The sequence below is a fragment of the Lissotriton vulgaris genome, chromosome 10, assembly GCF_964263255.1.
Source record: "Lissotriton vulgaris chromosome 10, aLisVul1.2, whole genome shotgun sequence".
NCBI lineage: Eukaryota > Metazoa > Chordata > Amphibia > Caudata > Salamandridae > Lissotriton > Lissotriton vulgaris.
In genome coordinates, this window is record NC_141698.1 from 890,368,357 (window position 1) to 890,383,271 (window position 14,915).

A 14,915-nucleotide genomic window follows, 5' to 3' on the forward strand; every position below is an offset into this window, starting at 1 on the left:
CCAGGAGTCGTCCCAGGTGGAGGGTGAGGATTCCAGGATGAGGACTTCCGTCTTGTCCGAGTTCAGTTTCAGGCGGCTGTTCTTCATCCATTCGGCTACCTCTTTCATCCCTTCGTGAAGGTTGGCTCTGGCGGTGGCGGGGTCGTTGGTGAGGGAGAGAATCAGCTGGGTGTCGTTGGCGTAGGAGATGATGTTGAGGTTGTGCTGGCGTGCGATGTCTGCGAGGGGGTTCATGTAGACGTTGAAGAGGGTTGGACTGAGCGAGGAGCCTTGAGGAACGCCGCAGATGACTTCGGTGGCTTCAGATCTGAACGGGGGGAGGCGGACTCTCTGTGTCCTTCGGCGAGGAAGGAGATGATCCACTCCAGTGCCTTCTCCTGGATTCCGACGTTGCTGAGTCGCTGCACTAGTGTACGGTGGCAGACAGTGTCGAAGGCCGCGGAGAGGTCTAGGAGGATGAGGGCTTGGAACTTAGCAGGGCGCCATGGAGATACTTCTTATTTCAAAGCCAGGAAGTATTTCTTTATACTCTGTAGTATCTTTTTACTTTTCTTTATTGATGTGATGTAATCTGGGAATTATTATATTTTCACCCTTTCTAATATTGCTGTCTGCTGGGTGCAGTCAGAACCTCAGCCACACTGCTAAACATGGCAATCACAATCCCATTTGACACTGCATTCCTCTTACCACTCCTGGTAGGTAATCTGGAGGCCCTGTGCACTACAGCACAATTGAGAGAGTCAGGTGGGAGAATCTCTCTTTCCAGAAGTCTCTGCTGTTAGCGGCAAGGGAGACTTCCTCAGCAAATCTTGTTATTTATATTAACCTCATTTCGGTACCTGTATCCTCAATGTGTTTTAGATGGGCCTTTAGCCACATCCTGGGTGTGATTTCATAGGCTCAAAATAGGCAATGTGATGCCCCTTCAATCAGAGCAAACTCTATAGAGTCCAGATTTTCAACTATTTTCAGTACCTCCCAGTATATAATCCGAAGTTTTGAGATATTTCCATAGGCAGCAGAGCTTGATCTATGGATGTCATGTTCTTCCCAGCGGTTTTTGTAGACTACTACACCTCTTGAATGCTTTCCTATCAACAGGTGGATGCAGTAGTCTCACCTTCTTTCATTGAAGCTGTCAGAAGTAAGGGCTACTCCTTCCCATAGCCAGATTTCTGCAGCAAGTCTTTCTTTGAAGGGTCACTGGTTAGCATATAACATAAAAATCTCCAGGCATACAGGATATCCAAAGCAAAGAAATGTTATGGAACCTGGCATTCGTAAAAACCCAAACTGATCCAGCAGGATTCAAGGAGGTGGAGTAGAGTTCTAGAAGATGACTCCGGATGCGAGGAGTTGAAGCAGAAAACCAAAGCAAGTAACCGAAAGTGAATCCTTCCAACACAGTTACTTGAGTGTTTGCAACACATGGTTGGCACCCAGAGTTCCAGCTCCTTTTTTTATAGAGTCAAACAAGAAGTATGTAAAAAAGGAATCGGGAATTTGCACATAGTTAGCAATGCAGCCATTATAGAGTGGAATGGTATATCATTACTGGTAATGTGGAGCGGGCCATGCTGCTATGGGAGCAACCAAAAGTATCACTCTCTGTTTCTTTATGGAAAGTTTGAATAGGGACCATTTCTGTAAGAAGGATTTTTGCAGACATGGGCTGAAAGGGAAATTTAGAGAAAGTGTTGGAAACTGGATTTGAGGTAAGGGAACAGGTAATATGGTGTTAATCACCCTTTGTTGTAGCAGAATGTACAGCGAGTCAAGTGTGGGTCCCAGAGAGAATGATGTGCGCATGGTGGGACAAACATATCAGGATGCCATCTGAATTGTTATAGGCTCCTTAGCGTGCCTGCAGTCTTTTCGTTTGCATTGCCCCTCTTCCACTACAATAAGGCGAGGATGGAAGAAATCTTTTCTCTGTTTTGTTTTTCCTATTGTACTGCCTAAGTGGCTCTGCGATGTTGCCAGGTTGCCAGTATGGATTCCAGTCACAGGTAAAATTTCTCAATAAAGATGAGTGGAATTGAGTAACCCAGGAATGTTCGCATAGAGTGCGGAGCGCTGTGAACTCGAAGGTCTTCCAGGAGTCAGCCATTCACTTTGACGAGTACACCTTAGAACACTAGCTTGCATGTAGGGCCAAGGCCAATCCACCTAGTGCTTGTGGCTCACATTTCCTTACTATCTCATTTTCCTATTGTACTGCCTAAGTGGCTCTGCAATGTTGCCAGTATGGATTCCAGTCACAGGTAAAATTATTCAATAAAGATGAGTGGAATTGAGTAACCCAGGAATGTTCACATAGAGTGCAGAGCGCTGTGAACTCGAAGGTCTTCCAGGAGTCAGCCATTCACTTTGACGAGTACACCTTAGAGCACTAGCTTGCATGTGGGGCCAAGGCCAATCCACCTAGTGCTTGTGGCTCACATTTCCTTACTATCTCATGTACCACCACTTCCTCTTAAGTGTAGGGGAATTACACACGTAGCCGTGTCCAATGCCTTTTATTCTGTGTGGTAGGTGACTTATCCCTGCCTGCTGTGTGTTTAGTTGCTGTGAACACAGTACCTTTTTGTGCTTCCCATATGTCGTAAGAGCTCCCACCTCTATTGATCAAGAATTGAGACACCATTGTGTCACAGTTGGATAGCACCCACCCTTCCCCCCCGGTCATACAGGTAACAAAAATGCATTCCAAGCTACTGTGCCTTCTACTCATTGTTTCCTAGCCATTTCATAGGACCCCAGAAGTTACAGCTCTGTGGGAGCTCCAAGGTGTGTTTAATCAGGAGTTCCACTTGCTCCAGCCTGCTTAATTAGAGTAGTTGTTAATGCAACATGAATACTAAATTGTTTAGATAATGCTATAAAGTACACCATGTATAACACGTTGAAACTAAAAGTCTTCAGGAAATAAATGTAGGCAGCTAATGATTATCACAATATCTCCGACTTGGGTTAGTATCACATGTTGTCTCTGCTGTTTTGTTACCCTTTGCTTCTTTTATGAGTTTACCCAGGAGTATTTTCTCCCAAGTGAGTATTGAACTACAATCTTTTCCCCAAAATGAATACCTGTGTTTCTCTTGGAAGATGTTCAGCATGTATCTGTGCTGCCCCAACTAGAACATTAGCAAATTCATTGCACGTCATCACACATCTGAATATTAGCCAGGAGAAGCTTAATTTGAAAGTGTAGTCTGTTTTATCATAAACTTAGTCATATTTGACAATTTGTAATTTGTTTGTATCAATAATGACTCAAATTCTTGGTAGATTGAAACTATTTTAGTATTTTTCTCATTTTGAGTGTGCTTGTATGTTACAGACAGACCTAGAAATGGTCACTGAAGATCTAGCTCAAAAAGTAAATAGGCCTTACCTTCGAACTCCTCGCCATAAGATAATTCGAGCAGCATGCCTCGTAGAGCAGAAAAGAAAAGAGTTCTTAGCGTCTGTGGCTCGTGGAGTAGCACCTGCAGACTCACCTGAAGTTCCAAGGCGCAGGTAACACAACCATTATAGACATTTATAAAAAAAAAAAGTCTTACTGCATATCATCTTGAAAATGCATGTTAAAGTTTGCATTTTCTTCATTGCTAATGAATAAGCTGTCAAAACATTTTTGACTAAAGTGTGTGGGTAAGATGTACAGAGTGCTGAAACTGGGGCCCAGGGAAAGAGAAGAAAGAGGGACACAAAAAATAAATCACAAAGGTCAATGGAGATTGAGTGTAAGGAAAGGAACAGGAAGGGTACCCTGAACCAGCGCTCATATTAACACCAGCATTGGGGCTGTATTAAAGTGGCAATACTAAAGTTTCTGTGGTAATAACTGGGGTAGGCATGGCTACATTGGATTGTTATTTTCATGTTTATATCCAAATCCAAGATTGAACATTTTGCAGTTTCATAAGTGGCCAGATGAAAGTGTATTCTAACCAGATTAGGGTTTTGCAGAAATTATAACATTTATACAGTGCCTTACTGTTAAAATGTCTACTTATCTCCTTTGTATTTGCATTTGTTTGATCTGCACACAGTAACAGTGATATTAACCCACGCGGGTTCACCGATTTTTGAAAGTTTTGTGAACCTTGCTTCAGCTCAGTCAAGAACCAGAGACAGGCACAAAAGGTACTAAGACCATCACACCTGCCAAAAGGCCTATTCATGTATGATGGAGAGTATTGTCTTGCGTGACCAAGCAGCACCTGAAATTAACTTCACATTTAATGCTGAATTGAGTGGAACTGCTAAAGCTTTCAATTTATGTGGGGATAATTTGTACGAAACTGGCTAGCTGATTTACTGTACAGATTCCACAGAAGGATTTGAATGCCGTGATCTTAGCTGTCTTGTCACCATTCTGCCATTCCATCACCTCCTCGTCCTTACATTTTTCAAAGGTGGTAGACCTAATTTAGGGAAAGATTCCCCTAATGTGCATATTGGCTCCTTGTTTTTTTTGTTTTTAGGATGTCTGTTCTATTTGTGGAATTTTCTCTCTTGAATTTAGCCATGTACTTAAGAGAAAAACATTATTGATTCCACGGATGGCATTTGCTGAGCAGCCATTTGAGTATGCTACATTGTAACCAAGCAGTTTGCATTTAACCTTCAATTTGGGAGCTGATATCCAACCTCTGTTTCAGTATTAAAATGCACACGATCTGGCGGCGTGGCTTGGCCAGCGAACATGGCGGTCGTGTAGAGCCGGAGCTCCGACCAGCCTTCCTCAATCCTAACGATTTATCCTAGCCCTGGTCATCTACTACGCTTCCCTGCAACGCTGTTTGAATCCCGGTCCCGGAGCTATCAGGAGACTGCGGCTGGGGGCACCGAATCCACCTCTGAGGCAGAGAGACGGTCCGGAGGGGGACCGCGTGACGAGAGATCCGAGGCGGCCTACTAAGCCGGGACCTCGATTTCCGGCGCAAGCCGGCTGGCAAGAAAGAGCAGCGCCGATTGTTGGAGAGGTTCCAGCCCTGCTGCATCTTGGGGGATCCTGGGCCCCTAGGGCGGTTGTCCCCGTCTGGCGACGCGGCCGGAGACGTGGCCGCGGCGTACATTTGGCGAATACCGGCGATGAAGACGGTCGGAGAGAGCGGTCGCCATCCTCGATTGGGGAGGAATTGGCGCCGATTTGCAGAGAACCGCGTCTGCCGGGGGGACGGGTCAGTGCGGGGTCCAGCGGAGAGACGTGCAGGGCGGTTGCTGTGCTGCTTCGCCTATCGGGGGTCAGGTCGGGCCCCGGGCTCAGATTCCTCCGGAGTGACTGGGCGGCGCCACCCCATCTTGTCCTGGAGGCCCCGGCCCAGCGAGGAGAGGAGCCGTGACGAACGGCGCGAGGGGCCGCTGCGGGTCCAGATAGCCCGGTGGTGGAAGACTCGAAGGGACAGCGAGGTTCCACGGCCTATTGGGGGTCAGGTCGGGCCCCGGTGAACACTCCTGGGGGGCAGACCGCGTAGTGGCCTCTTTCTTGTGTGAGGCATCGTGGAGCTGCGGCCACCAGCCGGACATCTTCGGGAGCTGGCCGGTGACCGGCGCAACGACCTGAGGACGGCGATACGGGCTCGAAGGCCTATACCATCCTCCCACCGACGAGCAGCTAGCGGTGAGCGACCGTGCTGGGCAGTGTCGGCGGAGACATCGGTTGGGACGAGGGCCGGAGGGGGGCCTCACTCCCCGAAGACACCATGACGCGGGTGGAGGTGGAACACAGGGCAAACAGGGCCCCATTGACAAATTTACTGAAGCCGCCGGCGCTAAGGGAGCACAGGCTCAGGTGCCAGACAATGCTGCGCTCCTGGCTGCGATCACGCAGTCTAGAGATGTCCTGGATGCTAAAATCGGGGCTGTGGGCTCGGATGTTATGCTCCTCCGGCAGGACTTGCGAAACGCCGTGGAACGCATAACAGGCGCAGAGACGCACATATCTGCAGTCGAGGACGACATTACTACCCTAAAAAAGAGGGTCGTTGCCCTGGAAAGAATACAGAAGGGTCTGGTATCGAGAGCTGAGGATGCAGAGGGACGTGCCAGGCGCAGCAATCTTCGCTTCCTAGGATTTCCAGAGGATTGAGAAAAGGGTAATGCGGAGCGTTTCCTGACACAATGGCTGGAGGGATGGATGCCAGCCGACACTCTGTCTCGCTGCTTTGTTGTTGAAAGGGCTCATCGGGCGCTAATGCAGAAACCCCCCCCCCCCGGGAGAGCGCCCTCGCCCCATGATTGCTAAATTACTGAACTATGCTGACAAGGACGCTATTCTGAAACAGGCGAGACTAAAGGGTCAACTGATTTTTGAGAACTCCAACATCCTCATTTTCCCGGACTATACGAAATTGGTCCAACAACAGAGACAGTCGTTCACTGCGGCCAAGGCTCGCCTCCGCGACCTTAAGTTACCCTATGCTCTACTTTATCCAGCACGGTTGCGGGTCGTCTTTCAGTCCCGCACCTTCTTCTTTGACACACCGGAGGACGTCTTTCGTTTAACGGACAAAACTATCAAGGTACACGTCAACACTGCAGGGGGCGGAGAGTCTGACTCCTCGGCCGGGGGCCCTACTGGTAGGGGTCCCGAGAATCAGCGAAAGCGCCGTGGCAGATCGCGCTCGAATCGCGGCTCGCAATCAAGATCTAAGACACGCCAAGACAAAGACTCGCAGGAGGCTCAGGAGGATGTGCCCTGTATGCAGGGGGAACTAACATTTGTATTAAAACTTGCTTGATGACATTGACCGGGGCGTTCTGGCTTTGGCTGGGGGCCACACTTGCTCTGGGAGTGGGAGGGGACGACAGCCTAGTTCTACATGGGCTGTGATTTGGGGATCCATTGGAGGGGGTGTTCCGGTGCTCCCTGTTGGGACCGAGATCACGCTCCGACCACGACAGGTGCTTCCGTGTTTGGGAGGTGAGGGGTGGGGGGGGGGGGTGTTGCTGGGGCTTGGGATTGTTTTGGTTCAAGGGGGGGGCTTGCGCGCAATTTGCTGCTTCTGTTCTGTCATGGGAACTGCCACTGCTGTCCGCTGTGGGCTGTGCACTACTCATAGGTTTTACTACAAATGTTGTCGGATAGTGGGGGACCACGGCTAGGCACTTGCTGGACACGCCTGCTGAGTTGGAATGTGCGAGGGATGCTGTAAAAGGTAAAGAGGGGAGCTGTGTTTGCCTGGGCAAAGAAAAGGGGCACTGATATTCTGTTGTTGCAAGAAACTCACTTGCTAGGCACCAAGGCGCTATGCTTGCAGAGAAATGGTTTCACCCAGGCCTTTCACTCTGGTTTCACGAGGGGGTCACGAGGAGTAGCCGACCTCATACATCGTAGGGTCCCCTTCAGCCATAGACGCACATGGATGGACACACAGGGCAGATATGTGGTTGTACAAGGGGAGATTGTGGGTGAGGTGGTAGTCATTGGAAGTGTGTATGCGCCGGCCCCCTCCAGAGGGCTCTGATGGAGAAGTTGATGTCTCTATGGGTCGACATGCACACTGCCCTGTCTGTGGTGGGTGGGGACTGGAATGACGCCATGGATGTTTCGTGGGACGGATGGCGGAGCACTGCTGGCGCTGGTGGGGTAGAGGAGAGGGAAGGGCAGGCAACCCGGCTGAAGGCAATGGCTATGGGGTTGGACTGGGTCGACTCCTGGAGATACAAGCACGGGGCGCGTAGGGACTTCACGTACTTTTCCTCGGCACGAGACTCGTTCTCGCGGCTAGACTACATCTTTGTTCCGCGGGTAATGGCCAGTAAGGTTTTGTCGGCGGAGATTCTACCACGGGCGCTGTCGGACCACTCTCCGGTCTACATTGTGTTGGATACTGGTCGTACTAGGCAGCCGTACAGGTGGCGTATGTCGCCGTGGCAATTAATGCAGGGCCCTTACCGCGCTCACATTACGCGCGAACTCGCGCACTATCTGTCCACAAACGAGGGCACAGTGGAGTCCCCGGCGGTGCTGTGGGAAGCCATGAAACCCACGCTGTGGGGAATCGATATCTCATGGTGCGCGGCGGCTCGTAGGGAAAAGCGTGGGGACCTTGTGCGGCGTGAGGCGGAATTAGAAGATCTAGAGCGCAGGGGACGGGGGGAGGACGGCGGACAGGCGAGGCGTCAACTAGTGTTGGCGCAACAACAATACACCTCAGTGTTATTGGATGAAGCCCGACAAGCCTGGCTCGCTACACGTAGCCGCTTGTATCAGTGGGGCGACAAATCATGCAAGATGCTACATCGCCTATGTCAGGGCATCATGCATGCCCAGCCATTGCCCCGAATAGTCGCCCCGGATGGGGAGCCGCTCCTAGAGCCTGACGTGATAGCTGGTAGCTTTGCCTCGTACTATGAGGCCCTATATGCACCCCGGGAGTGCTTGGAGGCGGAGATGGTGCAGCGGTTCATAGATGACCTCCCTCCGAGGGCCGTTACAGATGAGGTTCGTGAGGTGTTGGACCGGCCATTGTCGGATGAAGAGCTGGCTACGGCTCTGGGCGGACTGAACCCGGGTAAGGCACCAGGCCCGAATGGGGTCCCGAGCGAATTCTGTAAACAATATGCGACGCAACTGACCCCCCACTTCCGGCCGGTCATTGAGGAGGCATGTGAGAGTGGTGCACTCCCCCCAGATTGGAGACACGCGGAGGTAGTTGTCTTCCTGAAGCCAGGGCGGCCACCGGAGAGACATGAGTCCTACCGCCCGATCTCGTTGCTTAACACCGAGGCCAAGATCTTAGCGAAGGCCCTCGCTAATAGACTCAAGCCCCACATTACTGATTTGGTTCATCCGGACCAGGCGGGCTTTATGCCGCAACGCGCCACTCGACATAATATCAGGCGAGCCCAGGTTGCGATTTTGGCCTGGCGGGGGTTGGGAGAACGGGCTGCATTGCTGCTGGCAGACATGGATAGGGCGTTTGACTCCCTGAGCTGGACGTATTTATTTGCCTTATTGTGGCGTCTGAATCTTGGGCCCCGATTTCTAACATATGTGAGGCTCTTATACACGGACCTCACAGCTGCGGTGCGAGTCGGCGGAGGGATCTCCCGCTCCTTTAGTATCCGCCGGAGGACGAGACAGGGTTGCCCCCTCTTCCCGTACTTATTCGCACTGGCGATGGAACCCCTTGCGGCGTGGGTTTGGATTGACGCTCAACTAAAGGGATTTCAGTGGTCGAACGATGTGGCTGATAGAATAGCTATGTACGCAGATGATGTGTTGTTTTTCCTCACTGATCTTGAGCGCTCGGGACCTCGTATTCTGCGAATACTACAAATCTTTGGCGAAACCTCGGGCCTCTATATGAACCCCGGAAAGTCTACCCTCTGGACTCTAGGGGTCCGCAGCCTGTAGGAGAGGGCCAATGAGATTCAGGTGACCGCTGATGGAGTAAAGTACTTGGGAGTGTATCTAACAGAGGATGCTTCCGTGGCCCTGGAGCGTAATATTACCCCGGTGTGGGACCGTGTGCGGGAGGACCTCAAGGCTTGGGCCAGGATGCCGCTCTCCATACATGGTAGATCTGCCATCTTTAAGATGGTTTAGAAAAGGGGGTGGTGATGAACAGAGTGTCTGAGTTAAACAGACCACTCTTACCCAGTCCAAAGATCAGGGCTTGATCCATCACCGTTATTTATCTCACTGCCCCATCCCAGCTCAGAACCTGGCTATATGCAAATCAGTCTGTCCCTGGCCCAGTGCATCATGGGAACAGGGCAGACTAAACTACCAAGCCAATTCTTCACCAGAAAGGAGACAAGCTACCGGGGACCGGTTTCTGGCATTTCAGCCTTCTTCGGCCCGGCTTGCTTGAATCCTGATGGAGCAGTGAGAAAGGGACTCATGTCTGAGTATACCCTGCCACACCTATAGTGGCCAAAAACGATTTAGAAAAGGGGGTGGTGATGAACAGAGTGTCTGAGTTAAACAGACCACTCTTACCCAGTCCAAAGATCAGGGCTTGATCCATCACCGTTATTTATCTCACTGCCCCATCCCAGCTCAGAACCTGGCTATATGCAAATCAGTCTGTCCCTGGCCCAGTGCATCATGGGAACAGGGCAGACTAAACTACCAAGCCAATTCTTCACCAGAAAGGAGACAAGCTACCGGGGACCGGTTTCTGGCATTTCAGCCTTCTTCGGCCCGGCTTGCTTGAATCCTGATGGAGCAGTGAGAAAGGGACTCATGTCTGAGTATACCCTGCCACACCTATAGTGGCCAAAAACGATTTAGAAAAGGGGGTGGTGATGAATTCAGAGACTCTGTCCCTCACCACCCCTTGTTGTAAATATTTTTGTCCACCCTAAGCGTGGAAGGGTATTCTCAGATGTGAGACCCTTGCTCATTGCACCATCAGGATTCAAGCAAACCGGGCCGAAGACGGCTGTAATGCCAGAAACCGGTCCCTGGGAGCTTGTTTCCTTCCCAGTGTAAGAATTGGCTTTTGTAGTTTGGTTTGCCCTGTTCCCATCATGCACTGGGACAGGAACAGACTAATTTGCATACAGCCAGGTTCTGAAACTGGGATGGTGCAGTGAGCTAAAAAACGGTGTTGGATCTAGTCCTGATCTCTTGACTGGGTGAGAGCTTTCTGCTTAATTCAGAGACTCTGTCCCTCACCACCCCTTGTTGTAAATATCTTTAAGATGGTGGCGCTTCCTCGCCTGCTATATCAATTGCAAAATCACCCAGTGTTGATCCTACAAGATTGGTTTCGGCGCCTTAACACAGAGTTGAATGGCTTTCTGTGGGAGGGGGGCGCTGTGCGAGTGGCCCTGCGGACTTACTTTCGCTCCACGTACACGGGTGGACTGGCCACATCGGATGTCATGTCGTACTACCAGGCGTCCCACCTCCTAGTCCTGAACGACTGGTGGTACGCGGATAGGAGAGATCCCGCATATATGGTGGAACGAGACCTGTTGGGTACTGCCTCTCTACATATGCTCCTATACTCGGCACCCCTCAGGAGGTCCCTGTCGTCCATTACGCAGGTGGTCTTCCAGGTCTGGTGACAGGCCCTGCGTAGGATGGGTTGGTGGAATGTCCTAACGTTGGAAACCCCTTTGTGGCGGAATGGTAGATTGCCTCAGCTCGCTACCCTGGTGGGCTTTCGGGTTGGGATGCGATAGGCATCTCCACTTTGGGCGATGTTATGACGGGGTGTGTCCTCAAGTCCTTTGATACTCTGCGGGAGGAATTTGAGATGCCGCGTACCCAATTCTATAAATATCTCCAATTCAGGCATGCACTTACTCCATATCTTCAGGGGGTGGAAGAGCTACCCGAATTTAGTCCCATTGAAGCCAAGATCTTTATGGGGGAATTACCGGACAAGAAGATATCCCGCATTTATCAAACATTAGTGCGGCATTGCTCCACAGATCTTGCGCAGCTTAGGACGGTGTGGGAGCAGGATGTTGGGGAGCTTGATGAGGAGGACTGGGTGGAGGCGCTGGAGGGACCCAGGGGAGCGGCCATTTCCACGCGCTTGCGACTAATACAATTCAGATACCTCCATCGTACGTATTACACTAGGCAGCGCTTGTGGAGGGCGGGTTTAATAGCCTCCCCAGATTGCCTCAGGTGTAGAACAGAAGAGGGTACGCTGCTACATACTGTGTGGGACTGTAGGGTCATACGGAGGTTCTGGGATGGGGTGTTCAGATGCTTGAACGAGGCCCTGGCCTGGGTGCTTCAGAAAAATCCTAAGCTGGCCCTCCTCCATGTAATGGTCGATGTGGGGGGTAATTGATATAAGCGGCATCTTCTCTTGTTGGGGCTAACCCTGGCCAAACGGGACATAGCGAGATCTTGGAAGGCACCCCGAGCCCTATCACTCATAGCTTGGAAGAATGGGATGGACTTTTGTATGGGTCTGGAACAGCCAATATATGTAGCCAGGGGCTGTCCTCAAAAACACTACCAGATCTGGAAGAGGTGAGCGGACTATCGGGGCCTGGAATTGGAACCACTGCCTGAGGAAGATGTCTTTCAGCTCCCTTGACAGCCCGACAACATGAGCTACATGCGGACATTGTGGCACGTTTTCAGGAGCATCATGGTTCATGTATAATACGGGCGGAGCAGGCAGCGGCGCGCGTGGGGGGAGTGAGGGGGGTTGTGTGTGGCTGTTGGGGGGCGGCGGGGACTATGATCCTGTTGTTCTGTTTCAACTGTTTGCCCACATATGAAAATATTTGCATGTAATAATGCGTTATAATTTGCTAGTGGTGATTGTCTCTGGTGTTCAGAGCATTGCTTGACATGTATTTTTCATGCAATCAATAAAATCTGTTTTCAAAAAAAAAAAATGCAAACGTCTGGCAGCACAACAACAAAACAAGGCCTCCTTCTACTACTCTAATGCCCACCACTTCCCTGCATTCCACAGTAGTCATCCTCCAAACCCCTATCCCTTGCACACCTTGCCCATATTGTCAGCTTCCTCAAAGCCGCCTCATGTGATGATGACTTACCCTCATGCTTAATTGAAGCCCTGTCCAAAGAAGGTCTCTCATTCCTACTCTCTATGGTCAACACCTCCCTCGCCCATGCCATCTTCCCAGAAGCTTTGAAGGGGCCAAATTCTCCAATTTTCTGGTAACCCACTCTAGAGCCTGATGACATTGCTAACTACCATCCCACTGCTTACATGTCTGCAAGATCATTGAAAAATCAGTCTATGCACAATTCCATTATCACATAAAGACCAAACATCCCCAGTCAACCAATCCATCTTCAGCGCACACTACAGCATGAAGACAGCTACATTATGAGTGATATACCATGCCTTCTGACCACAAACAATAATGACCCTTGCCTTATGAGGATGCTGATCTCTCAGTTCTCTGCAACACCACTGAGATTCCTACCTTCATCAATACCCTGAAACCTTGAGTGTGAATCAGTGGCACCAACTTTTACTGGTGATGCTAGTTAGCCAACCATCCCCCGTTCTTTCACATGGGTACCTCTAGGTTCCAGAATATCCCTACCAGCGGTTGAGTTGCCCAGGGTTCCATCTCCTATATTCAGCCCCCGAGGCTCTTCTTACTGATAGCAGCATCAAAAATTGACCAGTCAACTGACAACACACAGCTTTACTTGAAAGGCTCTTCTGCTGCAGACATCCAATGCCTCAAACACTGCCTGCTCCTCATCCAGACTTGGCTGTCCTGCACCTCTCTGAAGCTCAACCTCGCCATGATATAATTGTCTAAATTTTCCATTGGACCAGTGCTTTGTTCTAAAACTATCAATGTAAGTTCCAGTAATATTGGATTGCTCCTCTTAATATGAGATATCAGCTTGTTGGTAAGTGTTTAATGTCAAGCGCTTTTATCGCAATTTTGACTCCTACTGGTTTTCCGAGTGGATGCTCCTTAGTCTGTATTAATACACATAGAAATGCAATTAGTGTGCTTCCTTTATTCCCATATGCTCAAATTGTCTGATTTACTACATTTGTTTGAAGCACACATATTACAATTAACTACAAGGGAAATGACCGACAACTAATGGGAGGCCTCTTATATTGGTAATATTTGTATATGGTAGTCCTATTAGATATATTTGCACTTTATTTTATAACACAAATTAGTTCACTTGGTAATTTTTGTGTATTTTCTTTCAATCAGTTTGTTTCCAAGGACCTCAGATTGAGCAACATATTTTTCTGTTGTACTGTAGTTCCTTCTGAACTGGAAACATTCTCCAACTGATAAATTATCTATTAAGGATTGCTTTCAGCATAGTCTTTCATCTTTCCAAGTGCATGGACATTTTCTCATCTTGGTTTAATCCTCTGGACTCATTACTGTTAACATTATAATATATTTTGATTTTGTCTTGTGGAGTTTCTCCCTCTCGGATTCTGCTGTCATATTTTTCAAGCATTTCTATTCCCCAAGACACAACTCTCTAAATTAGCAAGAACTACAAGATGAAGCGCAATTGAAATAAGCAAGGTATAATTATTAATGTTTTTTATGTTATGCAACAATGGAGAGAGGAGGCGTACTTTTTACCGTACTTATTATAAAGAAGGAATCTGCATTTGTTGTTAAGAGGGAAACTAAGAATGTTTCCCTTATTGTTACTGGGGAATGCCATCTCAAGAAGCTGAATATTTTTAGAGTGATGAATGCTAAACTCCATATGGCCAAATGGTCTGAAGTTACAAGCAAGTAATATATTTATCCACCATCAAAACCTTACCCTGACTCCTTTTCCTTGGCAGGGTATGCCCAGACGTGGGTCCCTTGCTCACTTTGCCACTGGATTCAAGCTAGCCTTGTTGATGAGGACTTTCAGCCCGAAACCGGAACCAGGATGCTTGATTCCGGTCCAGGGAAGACATAGCTAGGCAGTTCTGGCTGGAATGTTTCCATGAGGCACAGGGTCAAGACTGATTTGCATATAGCTGTGTCTGAACTGGAATGGCAAAGTGAGCTAAAGAACGATGATGGGTTCAACCCAGATCTGTGACTGGGGGTGAGTGTCTGAAAAGTTGCAGCGCTCCGTCCATCATCTTCTTGTGTTTCTTTCCCTTGAATGCCATTATTGTATTTCTTGACGCAGATTACCCGAGGTAAACTATACATGAAGCACTGTACTTTTCCCCTTTTGTCTTTTGCCTAAAGAGTGAAAAACACTGAAGGACTATTGATTCTGCCAATAAGAAAAAACTCTGTTCGAGGCATATGAGCTGCAGATTGCACACTGTGCATAGATCGCCACCTAGTGTTGGGCCCGGATGTTTGCAGTTTGTTGTTGTCCTAAAAAGTTCTTTGGAAGTCACGAGATAGGCGACTCCTCCTTTGGACCACATTGCGCCTGGGCATCGGCGCCATCCCCAGATTGTTTTTCCCCGCCATCGGGCTCGGAT

The 14,915-nt window shown here is 49.3% G+C and overlaps 1 protein-coding gene across 2 annotated transcripts in view; it reads left to right on the plus strand.

Moving 5' to 3' along the window:
- Window positions 1-14,915, plus strand: part of ANKIB1 (ankyrin repeat and IBR domain containing 1) — a 429,345-nt gene that overhangs the window by 292,866 nt on the left and 121,564 nt on the right. For both annotated transcript variants that reach the window (XM_086941850.1, XM_086941851.1), the window contains exon 16: window positions 3,347-3,525. In XM_086941850.1, the coding sequence (XP_086797976.1) occupies window positions 3,347-3,525 (179 nt within the window). The remainder of the gene's footprint in view (window positions 1-3,346; window positions 3,526-14,915) is intronic.